General features: G+C 32.7%; 3 protein-coding genes across 4 annotated transcripts in view; 1 reads left to right on the top strand and 2 right to left on the bottom strand.

Annotated features, from left to right (window-relative positions):
- Positions 1-523: 523 nt before the first annotated feature.
- On the bottom strand, positions 524-2,542 carry LOC100648495 (leucine-rich repeat-containing protein 47). Its single transcript, XM_003402734.4, has 4 exons — positions 1,850-2,542; positions 1,302-1,778; positions 903-1,230; positions 524-747 (listed from the first exon to the last, which is right to left on the bottom strand). Exons 1-4 carry the CDS (start codon positions 2,436-2,438, stop codon positions 546-548), a joined length of 1,596 nt encoding a protein of 531 aa, XP_003402782.1. The 5' UTR covers positions 2,439-2,542; the 3' UTR covers positions 524-545.
- Positions 2,543-5,520: 2,978 nt separating this feature from the next.
- LOC100648306 (zinc metalloproteinase nas-4-like) lies at positions 5,521-8,613 on the top strand. The gene is made up of 4 exons (XM_020867883.2): positions 5,521-5,936; positions 6,468-6,773; positions 7,275-7,408; positions 8,142-8,613. The coding sequence occupies exons 1-4, from the start codon at positions 5,564-5,566 to the stop codon at positions 8,247-8,249; spliced, it is 921 nt and encodes a 306-aa protein (XP_020723542.1). The 5' UTR covers positions 5,521-5,563; the 3' UTR covers positions 8,250-8,613.
- Positions 8,614-10,018: 1,405 nt separating this feature from the next.
- The window catches only part of LOC100648192 (glucose dehydrogenase [FAD, quinone]), a 33,711-nt gene continuing 27,007 nt past the window's right edge, over positions 10,019-16,722 (bottom strand). For both annotated transcript variants that reach the window (XM_003402731.4, XM_020867872.2), the window contains exons 6-8: positions 16,054-16,284; positions 12,052-12,379; positions 10,019-11,567 (exon numbers count right to left, since the gene is read on the bottom strand). In XM_003402731.4, the coding sequence (XP_003402779.1) occupies positions 11,255-11,567; positions 12,052-12,379; positions 16,054-16,284 (872 nt within the window). In that variant the 3' untranslated portion in view covers positions 10,019-11,254. The remainder of the gene's footprint in view (positions 11,568-12,051; positions 12,380-16,053; positions 16,285-16,722) is intronic.

The following is a 16,722-nucleotide window of genomic DNA, read 5'->3' as shown; positions in this document are numbered from 1 at the left end:
GACATTAACAGATTATAATTTTCATATATGTTTGTATTAAATAAATTAATATTACCTATTATGTTTTAAATATGATATATTCATGACATGTTGTGTAGTTTAATATACTCAATTATTATTTTGTTATGTATTTTGAAGGAATAAAATGTTAAAATACAAATGGTATATTTTTAAAATATTTATTTTTCAGTTCTTGATTTTTATAACTTAGTATTTTAAATATTTATTATTTATTATTATTACTATTATTACATAGTTCCAAATTTCAGTACAAAAATATTATGATTAATAGATAATTATACATATATTGGTACATAGAAGATTATGTATAGAATATGCAAATATTATATTCATTGCATACATTAATTACTAATTTAAAATTTTCACACAGTAAGAAATAAAAATTTATGATGTTGAGATATGAAAATAGCTTTCATTAACAACTTGTATTTCCAGAAAATATTAATTAAAGGAATAGATAAGCAAAAAATAAAATGCAGATTAGATCAAACTTAAGGAACGATTAAATTGCTTACAGTTATTTATTATTCACGCAATACAGTTATGAAATTTTCTGCAAAATTGAGATCTGCTCTTGAAGGATATAGCAGTTTCATATTACCTTCCATATCTACCACTTTTACTTGCTCTATGAATAATTTATTATAGTTTGAAGCATTCTCTTGTTCTGAGAGACATCCCAAGCCAAGGGTGATTAGTTCCTTTAAAAACTGATCTAATACATTTCTAACAAAAAAAAAAATATACGATTATGTTATAACATAATTCGAATCATCATCGTTAATTATTATTTATTATTAATTTTAATAAAGCTAATTAAGATAAAAAGATTTGTACTAAGTAAATATTGATTGTATGTTATTAATAAATTATAATGTTACCTGCAAATCTGATATGATAAAGCACTGGTTACTTCTATTAACATTGCTTGAGTATTTATTGACATTTTTGTAATATCGCTATTTGTTATTGGTGGGAACGATATAACTTGTTCTGAGGCATTTAATAAACAGGGAAACATAGGTTTACCTTCTAATAAATAAAGATACTTGTGAATGCCAGAATATACATTGCGTTTCTTTTCTTTTCGTAAATTATCAGCTTCAGTTTGTAACTGTTGAAACAATGCAGAACCAGTGTAAATCTTATTACGCATTAGTGGCTTGATTTCTAATTCATTTGGTGGTTTTGCTGTGTACGTTAAGTCTCCTAAATATTAAGCATGATATTAACAAAATGTATTTCCATATATGTAAATTGTTTGTTTCTGTCATATTTACCAGGGATAATTAATTTTAAATCATGTGTAGCAATAGTAGCTGCGTTTCTTCTTTCACATATACCATCATGTAATTTAGTTTGAAGTTGGATAAATTTCTTGAAAGTATCCTCTGTGAAGCTTATATTTCTAACAATACAAGCTGCGATATAGGGTCTAATATTTTTCACATATTTTGTAATCTTAATTAATGGTGTATCATTTGTTACTTTTAATACTTTCAATTTATGTGTTAAAATTTCCATTATGTTAGCATTATTTTCAGTTTCTGATAATTTTTGTACTTTCTTCCCTTTCTTTGATTTGGCATTCAAAGCAACAGAACCATCTTGTCTAAGGCAATGTAACTTAACATATTCTATTATTTGCTTATTATGGCACTGGTCAACTAACTTTGATAATCTTTTGTCCGTCAATGTATTTCCTTTTAAATAAAGTTCTTTTAACTTGTTACAGTCAGCTATTTCACCCGGAATGACTGTAACCATAAAATTAATAATTAAATCAATTTTATAGACAAGATTTTTGTTTTGCTCAAGGAAAAATTACCTGATATCAAATTGTCTGCAACATTTATTATTTTTAAGGATACAAGTTGATTTATAGCTGCAGGAATTTCTTTTATTTGATTTCCATTAACATAGATTTCAGTGAGATGAATCAATTCTGGATAGCATACATCAGGAAAGGCTTCAAACTGATTGTTCGAAAGGTTCAATATAGTTAACTTAATATTTCCAATTTGCGTAGGTAAGGATCTCAGAAGATTCGAACTGAAGTTCATAGTTGTTAATTGCGGAAGTTTACCGATTTCATTCGGCAAAGACGTCAATTTGTTCCCAGAGCAATCGAGAACTTTTAATTTTCCTAATTTCTTGATTGTATCAGGTATCTTTGATATCTCGTTCGAATGCAATACTAGAGTTGTCAGATTTTGTAACTTTCCTATTTCCTCTGGCATTTCTTGTAAACATGTCAGCGTGATATTCAAATAATTTAAGTGCTGTAGGTTAAACAAAGAGTTGTCAAACCCTCTTTTTTGAATCAATTCAGAAATTGCCGAACCTGACAACACTAATTCGTGTTTATTCTCTGCAGCGGCAGTTTTGATCACGTGCCACGAATTATCGAGCGTCATTTTTAATAAGTATTGAACAAATTTCTACTAGTAAAGGAGCAATGTTATTTACGTTGTTTCAAGGTTACTTGCCGGGTTGTTCAGTTTGAAAACGTGCGTTATACGATTAGAACGACATCTATGTAAGTACATAAGTATTCTAGTATTTATAGATACATATGCATGCGATTTAAAAATTGCGATTATAAAGAAGAACATGATGACGAACGATTTCAGGTTTAACGGATACATTTTAAGTTAAATAATAAATTTTTGGAACAAATTTTAGTCTAATGTTATTTTTATATCATAATTTGAAGTTTAATTATAAACTTGTAAAAATATATTGTAAAATGATGATTGTTTTCAAAGACGAAGTATATTTTCTACATTTAATGAAAAATTATTGATGTAAAGTTAGGCAACAATTTCAACTCGTGTGACACAGAAACTTAAACCCACGTACAGAATTATATAGGAATATTTTGAATAAAATAGCAAGTTTGACGTAGAAAATTATTAATCAATCATCTATTTAGTAATGAAAAATTGTTGTTCTTTTTGGTTTTTAAAATATTATTTATGTGTATTGTTTGCCACTAAAGGAAGAGGAATTATTATACAGTTATTAAATAATGGATATAATTTTATTGCTTTATAACACTCTAACCCAAATGTTAACTTTATTAGTGTTAACTTTTATATATATTTCAGAAAAGATGTATTTATATGATATATATCCTTGGATAGTAATAAATTTTCAAAAAATTAATTTTCATCATTCTCAAATAAACACACACACACACACACACACACACACACACACACACACACACACACACACACACACACACACACACACGCACACGCACGCACGCACACGCACGCACGCACGCACGCACGCACGCACGCACGCACGCACGCACGCACGCACGCACGCACGCACGCACGCACGCACGCACGCACGCACGCACGCACGCACGCACGCACGCACGCACGCACGCACGCACGCACGCACGCACGCACGCACGCACGCACGCACGCACGCACGCACGCACGCACGCACGCACGCACGCACGCACGCACGCACGCACGCACGCACGCACGCACGCACGCACGCACACACACACACACACACACACACACACACACGTTTTAATTACATTATATATGTTTTAATACATTAACAAATTTATACATAAATTATCAACTTTTCAAAAATTCTCTTTATCCAATTGTAGAAATTTTATGTTTATATTTTTCTCCAGTAAACATTTTTTTAATTTCGGAAGTGTCGACCCACATGTAAATGAAGCTTCTAATAAATGCAAATTATCGCATGGGAGTTTAGGTTTGCAACTATCTTGTCAGTACAATAGGGAAGAGGGTATCGTGTAAAAATTTATCTTTCGACGCGATTCAAACAATTACTTAGTTAGTACATATTGAACCGGTTTTTAACGTTTCTCACCTTGATACGGTTTTCCTTATCTTAGACGAATAATACCTTATCGTAGAACTGGAAAATGTAATTATTGAAATTTTTACCAAAACGCGGCAAAATTTTGTACGTGACACAAAGTGTACGAAAACACTGCTTTACGAAATAATAATTATGTAATATTCATGAGAGGGGACCGTTTTGGAAAGAGATAAATGTTCGATCGCTCTTATGATTCATTGACACATTTAAGATGCCTTTAATAGCTATAGTGAATTCTGGAAAGAGGTAAGTGACAGATATTATATACGACTATCATCTATGTACGATGGTGTCTTCGAGCTAAAGTTCCCGGCAAAAAGAAAAAGATTGTCATAAACCATAACCACTGGCGTGGTATATATGATGAAAGACATTATTATTGGCCTTCGGGGTTTATAGCCATCGTCGTGAAGGAACTGGCAAGGTCCATAGGAAATATCGAGTAACGATGATAGAAAAGATCTGTCCACTGACATTTGCATCTGAATAAAGTGCGAAGGAGGATGTTAATTTTGACTGGTGTGAAAGACCGCTTAGAACGGCGCGTTAATAATACTTTGCTACTTGAAGTGACAATGCCAACCAGAATTCAGACGTGTCTTTTCTTCCGCATTTGCAAATAAACATTTCCGATCTTTTATATACGAAGTGAATTGAATCGCCCGTGTTATCTAAAAAGAGAAGTCAATTGGTCGATGTACAGTTTATTTTTAGAAATAAAAAGTTTAAAGAGGAAGAATAAAATCTTTTATTTTTATTTCATATCTCTGTCATATAATATTTTTATTTAGAGATCTCCTATCTTTTTACGTCGTCATTTTATCTTTGTCAGAAATAAACTATGTCATATTTACATTTGCAACTACTAAAACTTGTCTAATTGAAATTGATTTATTTCTATTAATGTTTATCTTCATAGTTATAGAAATTTTTGGTTCGGGGATGAACCAGTTAATTGAGTAAACTGCATCTTTACTAATTTTATATTTTATAAAATGTAAAATATTTCCCAAGTAATACAAGACACCCTATTTACCTAAGATTATACAGAAATTTCGTTTAAAAAAGAAAAATAGTAAAATCATATGAAAATGATGTATTTGATTTTAACACAAAATAAAGTTGCTTTCTCTATATTATTTCTAAAGCAAAAATAATAAAGTAGTTAAAATGATTCATTATTTCAAGTTATATTTATTTTAAATAACATTTGTCCAAGTCAGTTTTAAGCTTACAATTAGTCACTCATACCGCAAACTCCAATCTTTGTAAACAACTTAACTAATTCTACCACCCAATGCCATCTTTATAACATTGCCATGATCTGTACAAAAAATCGTCGTTTATGAGTCAAGAAATATTATTTACTACTTTATTGGTGACATTCGCTCGTCGTGTTACTCCTCCACGGATCATCATCCCATACACCGAAGTGGCGTACGTGCCTATCTCGTAGTGGAAGCCTTCGAGGAACCGCGCAAATCTTGACTTCCTATTACCCAAAGTCCACGGTTATCACCAACTGTCCCCGATCGCTTCCGTATCGAGCGGAAACATCGGGTAGATCCACGGGTGGGGTTTCTTTAGGTGCGTATAAAGTCGGAAAGAACCGGCCGATTTTCGTCAGTGGAATCGATTCGAACAGCAGCGAGGATCCTTCCAAATGTTCTTTTCTTCGAAGAAATTCACCATGAAACGTTGCTCCATCGTTTGTTCTTTCACATTCATTTTATTGACTTCTGTATCAGCTTGGCCGTTTCGGCGTCGAGACGTGCTGGATAATGCAGTGGATAGTCCTGATGGAGTGATTGCTCATCTACAACATTTTGGCGAGATGTTGTATCGCAATCCGGACAATGAAACTGGAGCAATGGTAGCGAATTGGCACGAGGGCTGGGATCGCAACCCGGAAGAATTGGGCAACTACGCGGAAGGTGATATTTTGTTTCCGCCACAACTCGAGAAGAATGGCTTGAGAGCGGAAGCTGCGCGATGGCCTGGTGGTGTAGTACCCTATATGCTTAGTCCTTATTTCAGTAAGTAGTATTGCGTGTATTCTATCTTGATTTTTTATAATGGTACAGGATGACATGACAGTCTATGTTGTCTTAAACAAAACATCATTTTTGGTTTTTTTGTTAATACATAGCGAGATAAATTTTGCTTTATTAAATTAAGGGAAAAAGATGATGCATCAGTAGGGGAAAGAATAATATTATAAATAAAATTGGATAATATTATTTACACATAAAATAATTAAGAGAAGAACTTATTTGATTGAATAATTGTAAACTGATATCTGAAGTATATGGTATTTACTGAAACAGAAATTTAGAAAATCTAGAATTATTAGATTTTCAACATGCTATTATGAAATACGAGTTTTTTAAATTAATTTTTTTAGTTCTTATAATATTTCACAGTAATATACTGTATTCATTGTTACAACAGCTTATAGTGTTTTTATTCTATTACAGCATTTCATAAAGAAATGTTTGATAAATCGGTGAGAAACGTGACAGCATAAGAGAAAATCTTTTAGTGAATTTGATTGAATTTAATTACAGATTCGGCGCAGAGAAATTTGATTTACGAAGCTATGAACGATTACCATAAATTCACGTGTATTAAGTTCAAACCCTATACTGGGGAGGAGAGCGATTACATCAGGATCACGGCTGGTAACAGCGGTTGTTGGAGTAGCGTGGGAAGAATCGGTGGTCGACAAGACGTGAATCTTCAAGTCCCAGGCTGTATGGTGAAGAAAGGAACAGTGATACACGAACTGATGCACGCCATTGGATTTCTGCACGAGCAAAGCAGATATGAACGGGATGAGTACGTCACGATTCAGTGGAATAACATTTTAAACAGTAAGTGACCTGTTGTTGTTTCCTATTTTCTATTAACCTTTAATCGATAACCATAGTATTATTTCGAATAGGTAATTTATATTTGAACAGATAATTTGCTGCTAGCTTCCTATTATTGTTTTTATAACATAACATTTTATCATATAAGCAGCTGTTAAAATAATGACAAATTTTTAATTTATACGATATCAAAGTTTTGAAATCCTTAATATCCAATAATTTTATTTCAAAATTAATATATTTTATATATTTCTTCTTTTATGAATTTTTAAACAGTTTTTATTATTTCATGAATTTTCGTCCTAATTCTAAATTCCTAAACACGAATGTATTAATCATATTTAACTAATATTATTAACTAACATCACAATACTCGTCTGACGTTTAAATAGTATATCTTAAACATTGGTTACAAGTTCTTCTCCCTGAACTCAGTTTGCGAGTGCAAAAATTGATAAAGCATGTATGTAAATAATAAGCAATGTATCATTATCTATTTAGGCCATGCTGGGAATTTTGAGAAAGCCTCGAAGGAAACCACCGACGCGTTCGGGGTCGGATACGATTATGGTAGCGTAATGCATTACTCTGCAAACGCGTTTTCCCGGAATGGACGTCCCACCATAGTACCAAAAGTGAGTAATGTAATAAGCTGAAATCATCAAGGTCCATAACTTTCTATTTATAATTCTAAGCGATTCTGTGATTTTTGGAGATCTCGTAAATATGAATGATCGATTACCAGCAGTTTGATTAATGTTAATATCATATTACGTCGTTAATTACATCGTTTTTTAACAAAGATAATATCTCATCTTAAAGATCTCGTAAATCTGTTTGGCATTTATGAGTTTGTGGACCTTGGAGAAAACAGACATAGATATATGACAGCAATTAGAGATAATTCTGTTTTATTAATCAAACCAGCTGGTCTTAGTATTTGTATGAAATCCACGGATTATTATAATCTCACAAATAGGTATTGTTATTTTATATACATATATTTTTCTGTTATGTTATATTATAACTTCAAATTCTTCCCGATAAGTTAGCAAAATTTATTGTTATTTTTACTCTCATAATGCCTACATTCTCAGTACATGTTTTTGTAACGTCCACGAATATTTTACTAACATGTCTGGCATTATCGGACATTTGTAGCGACCACATACAATCTTTTCGCTTTTCTTATTTAAACAAGACAGAAGTTACCTTAGAAGCAACTATAAACTTGTTGTTTTATGCTTCCGGCGTAATTGCGAAAAAATAATAATGTCATGAAATTCGTGGTACACCCACGTTTGCATGTCCTGTGGATGACCGTAGGAACCCGGTGGCCTTCTAAGTTTTATCGGCGAAATATTCCAGGGCGTGACGAAGGTCCAACTGGGTCAAAGAGAAGGATTCAGCAAGAGGGACATACAGAAGATCCGAAAAATGTACAAGTGCAACAAACGCAGACGAAGCAGCTATTGATTGCCGGAAACGTGATCGACCAGAACTTGAAGGTTTCTTACGGACTTTCATTGGAACGTAGCAAAGAGAATCGTGAATCTAGTCTTTTACAATTAAATTACACTGCGTTACTTTTAAACGACGTCCAACTTTGGTTCGATCAAGATTTATAAAAACGAATGGCACTTTGAAGTGGAAATGGTAAATCGATATCGACGACGAAGCGGAACTTGCATTTGGAACAGTCTTTTTTATCCATATGTGTGTGCGTGCGTGTGTATGTGTATAAGTAAATATTTGTATTTATAAGCAACAGTATTTAAGCGAATGTTGCTTGTGTTTGATTTATAACACTGTAATTGAACATATGATAAATAAATGCATATTTTAAGAATTCACGTATGTAGCCAACGTGTCTACATTTTGCAGTTGTCCTGCTGGCCTTCTCGCATTGACAAAATATTCTAGGGTGAAACTAAACGCGAACTGGGTCACGGAGATAAATTCAGTGAGAGAGAATATCCGAAAGACGTATAAATGAAACGAATGCCAGCAAAAGTATCATCGCTGTTTGCAGACGGCAACAGTGACACCAACATTGTATGAATTTTCTTAATAACTTAAGTAATTCATTGCTACTGTATTATTCTTGTTCTATGAAACCTTCGTCAATAAGAGTTGCGTGATATCAGAGAGTAATACATCTGTACGAGAAGAACATGGTATACAATACGATAAAATTATTATTTTTTTAAGTTAATACTTAAAAAAAAGTTACTTTTAGAAAAATGGTATACATAAATAGCAAGTACACAATTCACGATCCTTCTTAATAGTCTTAATACATAAATTTTAAAACTTATGACGGCCGTTATATGTATATATCTAAGATTTTCAGAATTCTTGCTGTTTTCACGATCTTTAGGATTCCTAAGACCTCAAAGATCTCTGATTAATCCAAGATTTCTGTGGCATCGTATTTTTAAAAATTGCTGAAGTAATTGGAGTTCCCGGAGTTTTTAGTATTTCCAAGGATCATTTAGTTTTCGGAAATCCTATGGTTTCTATGACTTCTAAATCCTCCAGTTTTCTAATATTCTCACTGTATTTACGTTATCTGTAAAGTGTTCTTTGTCTTGCTTTTGCACGGGTTTGAGACGATACTTGTAGATTCTACAGGCGGTAAATCAGATTTGTTTAAGAAATTATTCGAGGCTTGTCAAGGATGTGAGTTCCATAAGAATTTATGACGTCGTGTATTATGAATTCAATGTGACGTTTATGTGTATTGCTCCTTTCAAGTAACATTTGTTTAGATCCTAATACTGAAGCTACGATAAATACCACAATGATGAAGTGAAATAATTATATAAGTTATCAAATATCATATACTAAGTTCTTAATTACGTTTTAAAGTTTCGTTTTCATTATTTTGAACTGATTTAAGTATGATATTACTAGGTCATGAGAATAACTTTAAGAAAGCTTCGAGACAGACTATGGGTGACTTTGGCGCTGGTTACCATTATGGAAAAATAATGCATTATTCATCCTATGCATTTTCGAAGAACGGCAAACCTTCTATAATACCCAAAGTGAGTACTTTATTTCCATTTCCAACAATCCTGCTATTTTTCTCTTATCAATCGAATGATATTATTTGGAATATTTTTGAGTTTTATTAGAAATCAACGTAAATTTTATTCAAATAACAATATAACAATTAGATACTGATATAAGCATTAATTTTTCACGGCTAAGAAAAGCGGGATACAGAAAGGAAATTGAAAAATTGACTTACCTCTTTATTGCAACACTAATTTTTTGAACATAGCTTAATAATTTGTTATTTATTGTTAATAATATTTATTGTTAAGTATATTTACGATGATCATTAGTGAATACAATTTATAGCTAATTTTTGATCTAAATTGTGTAAAAAAAGATTTGCATCATTTTTTAAATTTATTAATAAGTTGTTGTTAAAACAGAAACTTTTTCTGTTCTCCTTGCTTACGTACTAACATATTTCATCGTAACTGATATGTTCTACCTTTTCTACATTTAAGGATATTTATAAGGAAACATTGTGTTATTACTTATAATTGAGTATTGTATTATTATACTATATTTCCTTTTTTATAAATGATATTGTTATGTTTTGTCATATATTTTTTAACTTCTATCGTTTCCAAAATTACTGTTCCTGTTTGCGATTAAAGAAACAAATTTTCATAATCTGAAAGAAGATATCGCGAAAATACTAAATTGTTAAATGTGCATAATAGGTACTGAATAACGCAAATTACATTTAATTAGAACATTTGTATTTAACACTATTACTGAACCCTATTTACAGTAGTTCGTAGCCTTTTCCTACATAAAAAGGGTTTAAAACCGAGGTAGCTGCCGCCATTATTGGGATAATTTCCTAAAATTACACATGACTAAGATTTCTCAAATTTATCTATGATATGAAATTTATCTACGATTGTATTTGAAGAAATTCTGACATCTCTTTAAATTCCTCAACGTCGCCATATTCCATGGCAATTATGCTTGTTTAAATGCGCACAGCGCTACCTTAGCTTTCCTTGTCGAAATACTGAAAGAAATTTGTAATCAAATTCATCGTATTTTCAACCATCAAATTTTTCACAAAACTGCCTAACTCATTTTTTAATGAAACAATATCGATGATTTTAAAAGATAAATGTTATTAAAAACCTATACATAATTTTTCCACATAATATTCCTAGAAAGTAAAAATCAGTTCTTAATTTTTAGAAACATTTTCAGTTGAAAATATTTTAAATAGCAGCAATAATTGAACGAAGAAGATATCGTATGATTGCTTCATGAGCCATACGGAAATTATAATTTAGGAACGAATTGATCCTCGTTATTTGTCAAAATCAAACTTCCGTTTAGGTTTCAAAGGGATGATCAACTATAAATTTCTTTCAGTGAACGAAGTCCTGTCGTTTCGATTTCAAAGGGAGTTCCGTTTTATGAGAAGACTTCGTTCAGCCAACCCAGGTCCTCTTGACGAAATCCGCAGCGCGTTCACCAATCATAATAGCAGGCGCATTCGTGTTACCGGAAACGACTCTTGGCATGATACTGGTATCCGCCACTCTGACTCCCCTCACTCCCCTCACTCTCAATTGATTGTCTACCACCGCGAGAGGATCATCCGGTGGGCCCATTTTGCAGGAACCTGCTTGATGATTCTCTGGTGCGGTGTCGTGCTTTACAGCGCATTCCCAGTATGCGTCGCAACCGAATTTCAAATGCTCGCAATTCTTCACTGGTGTTCGATCCATCTGCAATCCGTATCTGTCAAAAAAAAGTAATAGAAAACAATAAAGAAAATAATGTGGCGAAAGTAGTAAAACAAGATAATATTAAAGTGACTGAAATAAGATCAATTTCATGATTTAAAAAGTTAATAATTCGAATAATTTAGAAAACATTGTCAGAAAAAATGCGCAAATACGATATAATATTTTACAGAAATTAAACATTATGGTGTAGTATATCTCAATTTATATCGGTTCCCAGAGTAAAATATATAAAACTCGCGGGGCAATTAACGCGTCAAACTTATTGCACTTCTATCCAAATTTTAGGTCTTTATCTACTTCTGAAAACCCTGATAACATATATGTAGTCGAGTTCTACTTTCCACGTATGATCCATCAGGAAACAGTGACACTTGATCGACGATGCAATTGACCTCCGTTAAAGTTAAAAGCGTTCAACCAGAAGAAATCGATAGTCGAGTATAAATTACACTTGAATAGATAGTGTATCGTTATACCTGCTGAGAGCCTCGGTTTCAGACAATTTGATACTGAATTTAATGGCCTCTACAAGACCAGCCACGTCGTCAGGGTGGTTCAGATATTTCGGGTAAATCAGCGGCTTCGAAAGTGGATCGTTGTTTCGTAGACGAAGGTAACCACGACTTTTTGGATGTAGATACGTCGGAATGATGTAAATGGTGCGATTGGCACCTTTCGTTTCACCAACCATGCCCGTCTCCGCGCAGTCTGCCAAGTAACCACCGAAGATCAGCTGAACATCCGGATGATCGTCCTTTGGATTCGCGTATTTCGTGTTTATCATAGCAGTCACTTCAGAAATACCTGTTGATTAATGGGAAAGAAGTTAAAGGGTACGGCTCGTATATGTATACATTTCTAAAAATATATAAATGAGATTTTAAATAAAAATTATGGTGATGTGCACAGTAATTGCTGTTGATTTTTAATTAATCTTTGTTAAGGTATGTATAAGTATTCAGAAAGAAGATATATTTTAATTCTAGGAGATTGAGTTATTTAAAAAATGTATTATTCTATCAGAGACAACTGTATTGTACTATATTTTGAATATGTATTTATACATTTCTTAAAAAGTAGAAATATATTGTATTTTGTAATACGGAAGATTTGATGCGAAAGTTGTAGATAAGTTTAAAGAAAATACGTATCTAAATAATCTCTTATTTTAGATATATTGTATACAACAGCAGTAAAACTGTAGTATCATTTGCGATCTCATAATATAATTTCACTTTCTTTTAAAAACCATACATTGCAAATTCACTCAAGAGATTAATCAATATACATTTTAATAAATACATCAGTTAGTTAGTGACGTGATTCGATTTCTTTCTTTAATTAATTTCACATATATGAATTATTCATGAGGTAATCGTTCTCAGACATGATTAAAATTATTCAATGACTTGCGTTTAATTTAAGGAACAAAGAAAAATTGTTTTAATATAATTAATTATGTTTCGTCAGGATAGTAGGTAAATACATAGCTAAGAAATTTATGTGTGGCTTTGAGGTTTTGCATCGGTATTGTTCCTTTCTGAAAATAATTGCATTCGCTCCTTCCCTTTGATATGGGAAATTGGGAAAAAGATCGAAACAAAAACGAGCTCCCTCGAGCAATTTTATGTGGAAACCAGTCCGACCGCTTCAAATCGAATATGTACCTTGAAAAGGTATTTAGCCTCTCCTTTGAGCAGTTGAGTTTTATGAAAGGAATATGTAAAAAATAAAACATTGCCATGAGAAATTACTGTTAGCTGTGGTGAAGTTCTTGAAACAAAAGAAATATAGAATACAGAGAAAAGTAGAATACAGACTACAGAGAAAAGTAAAAATATACTACATGCTTTTTGTACGATGACATTACTAATAAATCTTAAACTTTAATAAATCTGAAATTATATAGAAACGACACAATTAGTATTTAATTAATAATATTTGAAATCTCACATTGAAAATAAAATTGTTAAAAGACTTGATTTATATTTCGGAATATGATATAGTTGTGAGTACATCGAGAAATTATGAAATGAAATATTATGAAATTATAATGAACGTGTTAATTTATTAACGTAATTTACTAACGATATTATGATTTTATCTACTTTTAAATCATTATATTATCATAGTGTTATATCTAAATAATATTATGTCCGAAACTAATGCTGCTTGAATATTCCATATAACATATTAAATTGCACCAAAATGTACTGAATTTATAATCTAGATCAATTCGTTCTCACATAATCGAGGGTCTGTTATAATTTATTATCCGGTACATAAATGTGATACAAGAATTTATCGTATTATCGAATTTCACAAGTACAATATAATGCAAGTGAACTTATTAAACATTAATTCAAACATTTTAACAACATGCAACGTAAGATTACCTAACCTATGATTCCCAATAATAACAGCATATATTTAATAACCTCGTTGTTATATCGACTTTCTAACATTCATCGATGCTTGGATCGCACCGACGCAATTTGATCGGAAGGTTTATATTTTTGTTACATTTTTAAAGCTATAATAGAAGAACGTTCCTTTATTACTAACTCTAAATAATTAAATTTATATTTAAGATGAATCAACATGAATGCCTTCACTTCATTGGTTTAGTTTCGCGTTTATCTATAGATAATAAATGCCTAACAAAATCTAAATAAACGTTTAAAATATCGCTAAAGACACATAAATCAATCGTCTTCAGACTGTAACATTGAATATTCCTTATTAAACCTTCCAATTTTTGTATTTCAGATTATAGTGGAATATAGAAAATTTTTCTAACCTGTACCGTGTGTATATTAATATAAAACATCGTGTTTCAACAGATTGGTTCGAAACATATATTGTTTAAAATATATTTTTTAGTATTTTTGTTAGAAATTATAAATTTTCTGCGATATTCGTTATTTTCGCAAAAGAGTTGGTATTATGAATTACTATACCGAATTATGTATACCAAATTGGCCGTTAAAATACATTAGAATTTATAAGCCACCAATCTGCTTACGTTATAAGACGTTGTAGAGAATTAAGTCCGAAATAAAAAAGGTATCACCCTAACTTTTAATTTATATTTGGGTAAGATATCGCGTTTATTTACAATTCTTTCAATCACACCCTATATAATACCATAAACCTCGAACACGCTTCCCTCTTCTCTAATTCGAGTCAAGCGTCGTTGTGGTTTGTTCCTCGATCACGGAAACGTGGCACGCGCCTCGACGGAAATTGTTTCGGCGAAAATCCGGAGCGTTCTGTCGTTACCCTGGAAATTGCCGTGACGTAATTAAAGTTCTCCCTCTACTCCTAAGGAAGGAGTTGCAGCGCACGGAAACATTTGAGATTCGCACGAAATATGCGAAAGCCCGTAAACTGTCAGGAACACGCAGCCGGCGACAAGCATGAGCCAAAGACGCAACGAATCGAACGTTAATTGCTCCGATACCGTAGCGGGTCACGTCGTTCCCCGATGATGGGATCGATTCGATGAGGATCGAGCTCGTGTAACTCGAGCGGTGTCCGCCAAGAGGGTTGCTGTGGCTGTGTGGGAAAATACAATCGAGTATTTCTTTCTTTTTCGATCGGTTTCGGATCAAATGATGGCAAACAAGCCGATCGGAAACGCGGTTACGTCAGCCGTCTGATCGGCAAACACGAAACGGGATCATTGTGCAACGCGCTTTCACTACCCACTGTATGCAGACTCTCTTGATTGTCTCGGATGCAACTCTCATGGTTTGATGAGCTTCTGTTACATTTCATTGTTCTTCTGATCTGTGTAGAGCTTTATGTATAGATTATCGATTTTGATTGGAGTGGTCTTTCAAAGTGGTTCGGTGCATTCATTAATCTTTTCAGCACGGAGTTCGTCCGCCGCGTAGTGACACTTGACGGCAACCGTAATACGTACTTATTTAACTCTGCTACGATCTTCGAACTTTTATACATATCGCAGTATCATCTTAGCAGACGAAAAGAATTCGTCATGTTTTAAGAAGATATTTAACATATATTGGCGTGCAAGATTAAGCAATTAATAAATTTTAGATGAATGATTGTTGATATTTAAACTGTTGTAACTTCGTGAGAAAGATCGTACGGCAGGGAAAGCGAAGATGATTCTTCTTTTCGAGAATTTTACAAATTCAAATATCTCTACGGACATTGAACAATTTTTTGATAACTGAAATCACTATTGAAGATTAAGCTTTTTCAAGACTATTGAAGACTGCTTCTCCTTAGAATGACCTTTTCAAGCTTCTACCATATTTTTTCACTGTTTTATCGAACTTTGAATGAAAATCTAGTGCCACCTGCACTAGAATAAGTCAAGGTAATACAGTACGAGGAATTTTTGCGATCGAACTTGAATCTCGTGTGTAGTTAATGTATTATGTGTGAGTGTGTGTGTGCTTATTGCGTGTGTAGTAAATTACAGCAAAATTTCCTTTTTCACTTACCGGTACCGGACATCAAGCCATCCCTGAAGAGAAGGTATTCCATCGCGGTTGCCCAGTTGAGGGGAGTCGTGTCAGTGTCATTGATAGTGAAGGCCAGCGTATAGGCGACGTGATTGTGAAGATTTTTTCCGACGCCAGGTAGATCGTGAACAACAGGGACACCGACAGCGTTCAACTCTTCCCGAGGACCGACACCGCTGTTTAGAAGTATTTGTGGTGAATTAACGGCGCCTATGCACAAAAATAACAAGATTAAAATATTTTATCACATATATATACGATTATATGACTCGCAAGGCTGTGAGAAAACCAGACAAACCTCTTTTGTATTGTTCGATTTTCGCCATAAACTGAAATGCACTTCACCACTTATCATACTAATTTTTTAAGCCACTTTAATAGCGAAAACAAATTCCGATGGCGAAAACAAATTCCAATGGCGAAATTAACTTCGTTTATTACATTAATGATTTACGACATATGTTTTAGTGACATACCATAATACTATAAGATAACAGTTAACTGCAAGTATTGACGCGATCAATGTAATACGAAATTGTTGTCTACAATATTCGATATTTTGGTATTTGTCAGATTTTTATTTTTTAGAAATTTTTATTTTATACGATTCTAAGAGCTTTTCTTAAATTAGGCGAGCCTAATGCGTTA

Source organism: Bombus terrestris, chromosome 6, assembly GCF_910591885.1.
Source record: "Bombus terrestris chromosome 6, iyBomTerr1.2, whole genome shotgun sequence".
In the NCBI taxonomy this organism is placed as follows: Eukaryota; Metazoa; Arthropoda; class Insecta; order Hymenoptera; family Apidae; genus Bombus; species Bombus terrestris.
This window is presented reverse-complemented; position numbering and strand designations above follow the sequence as displayed.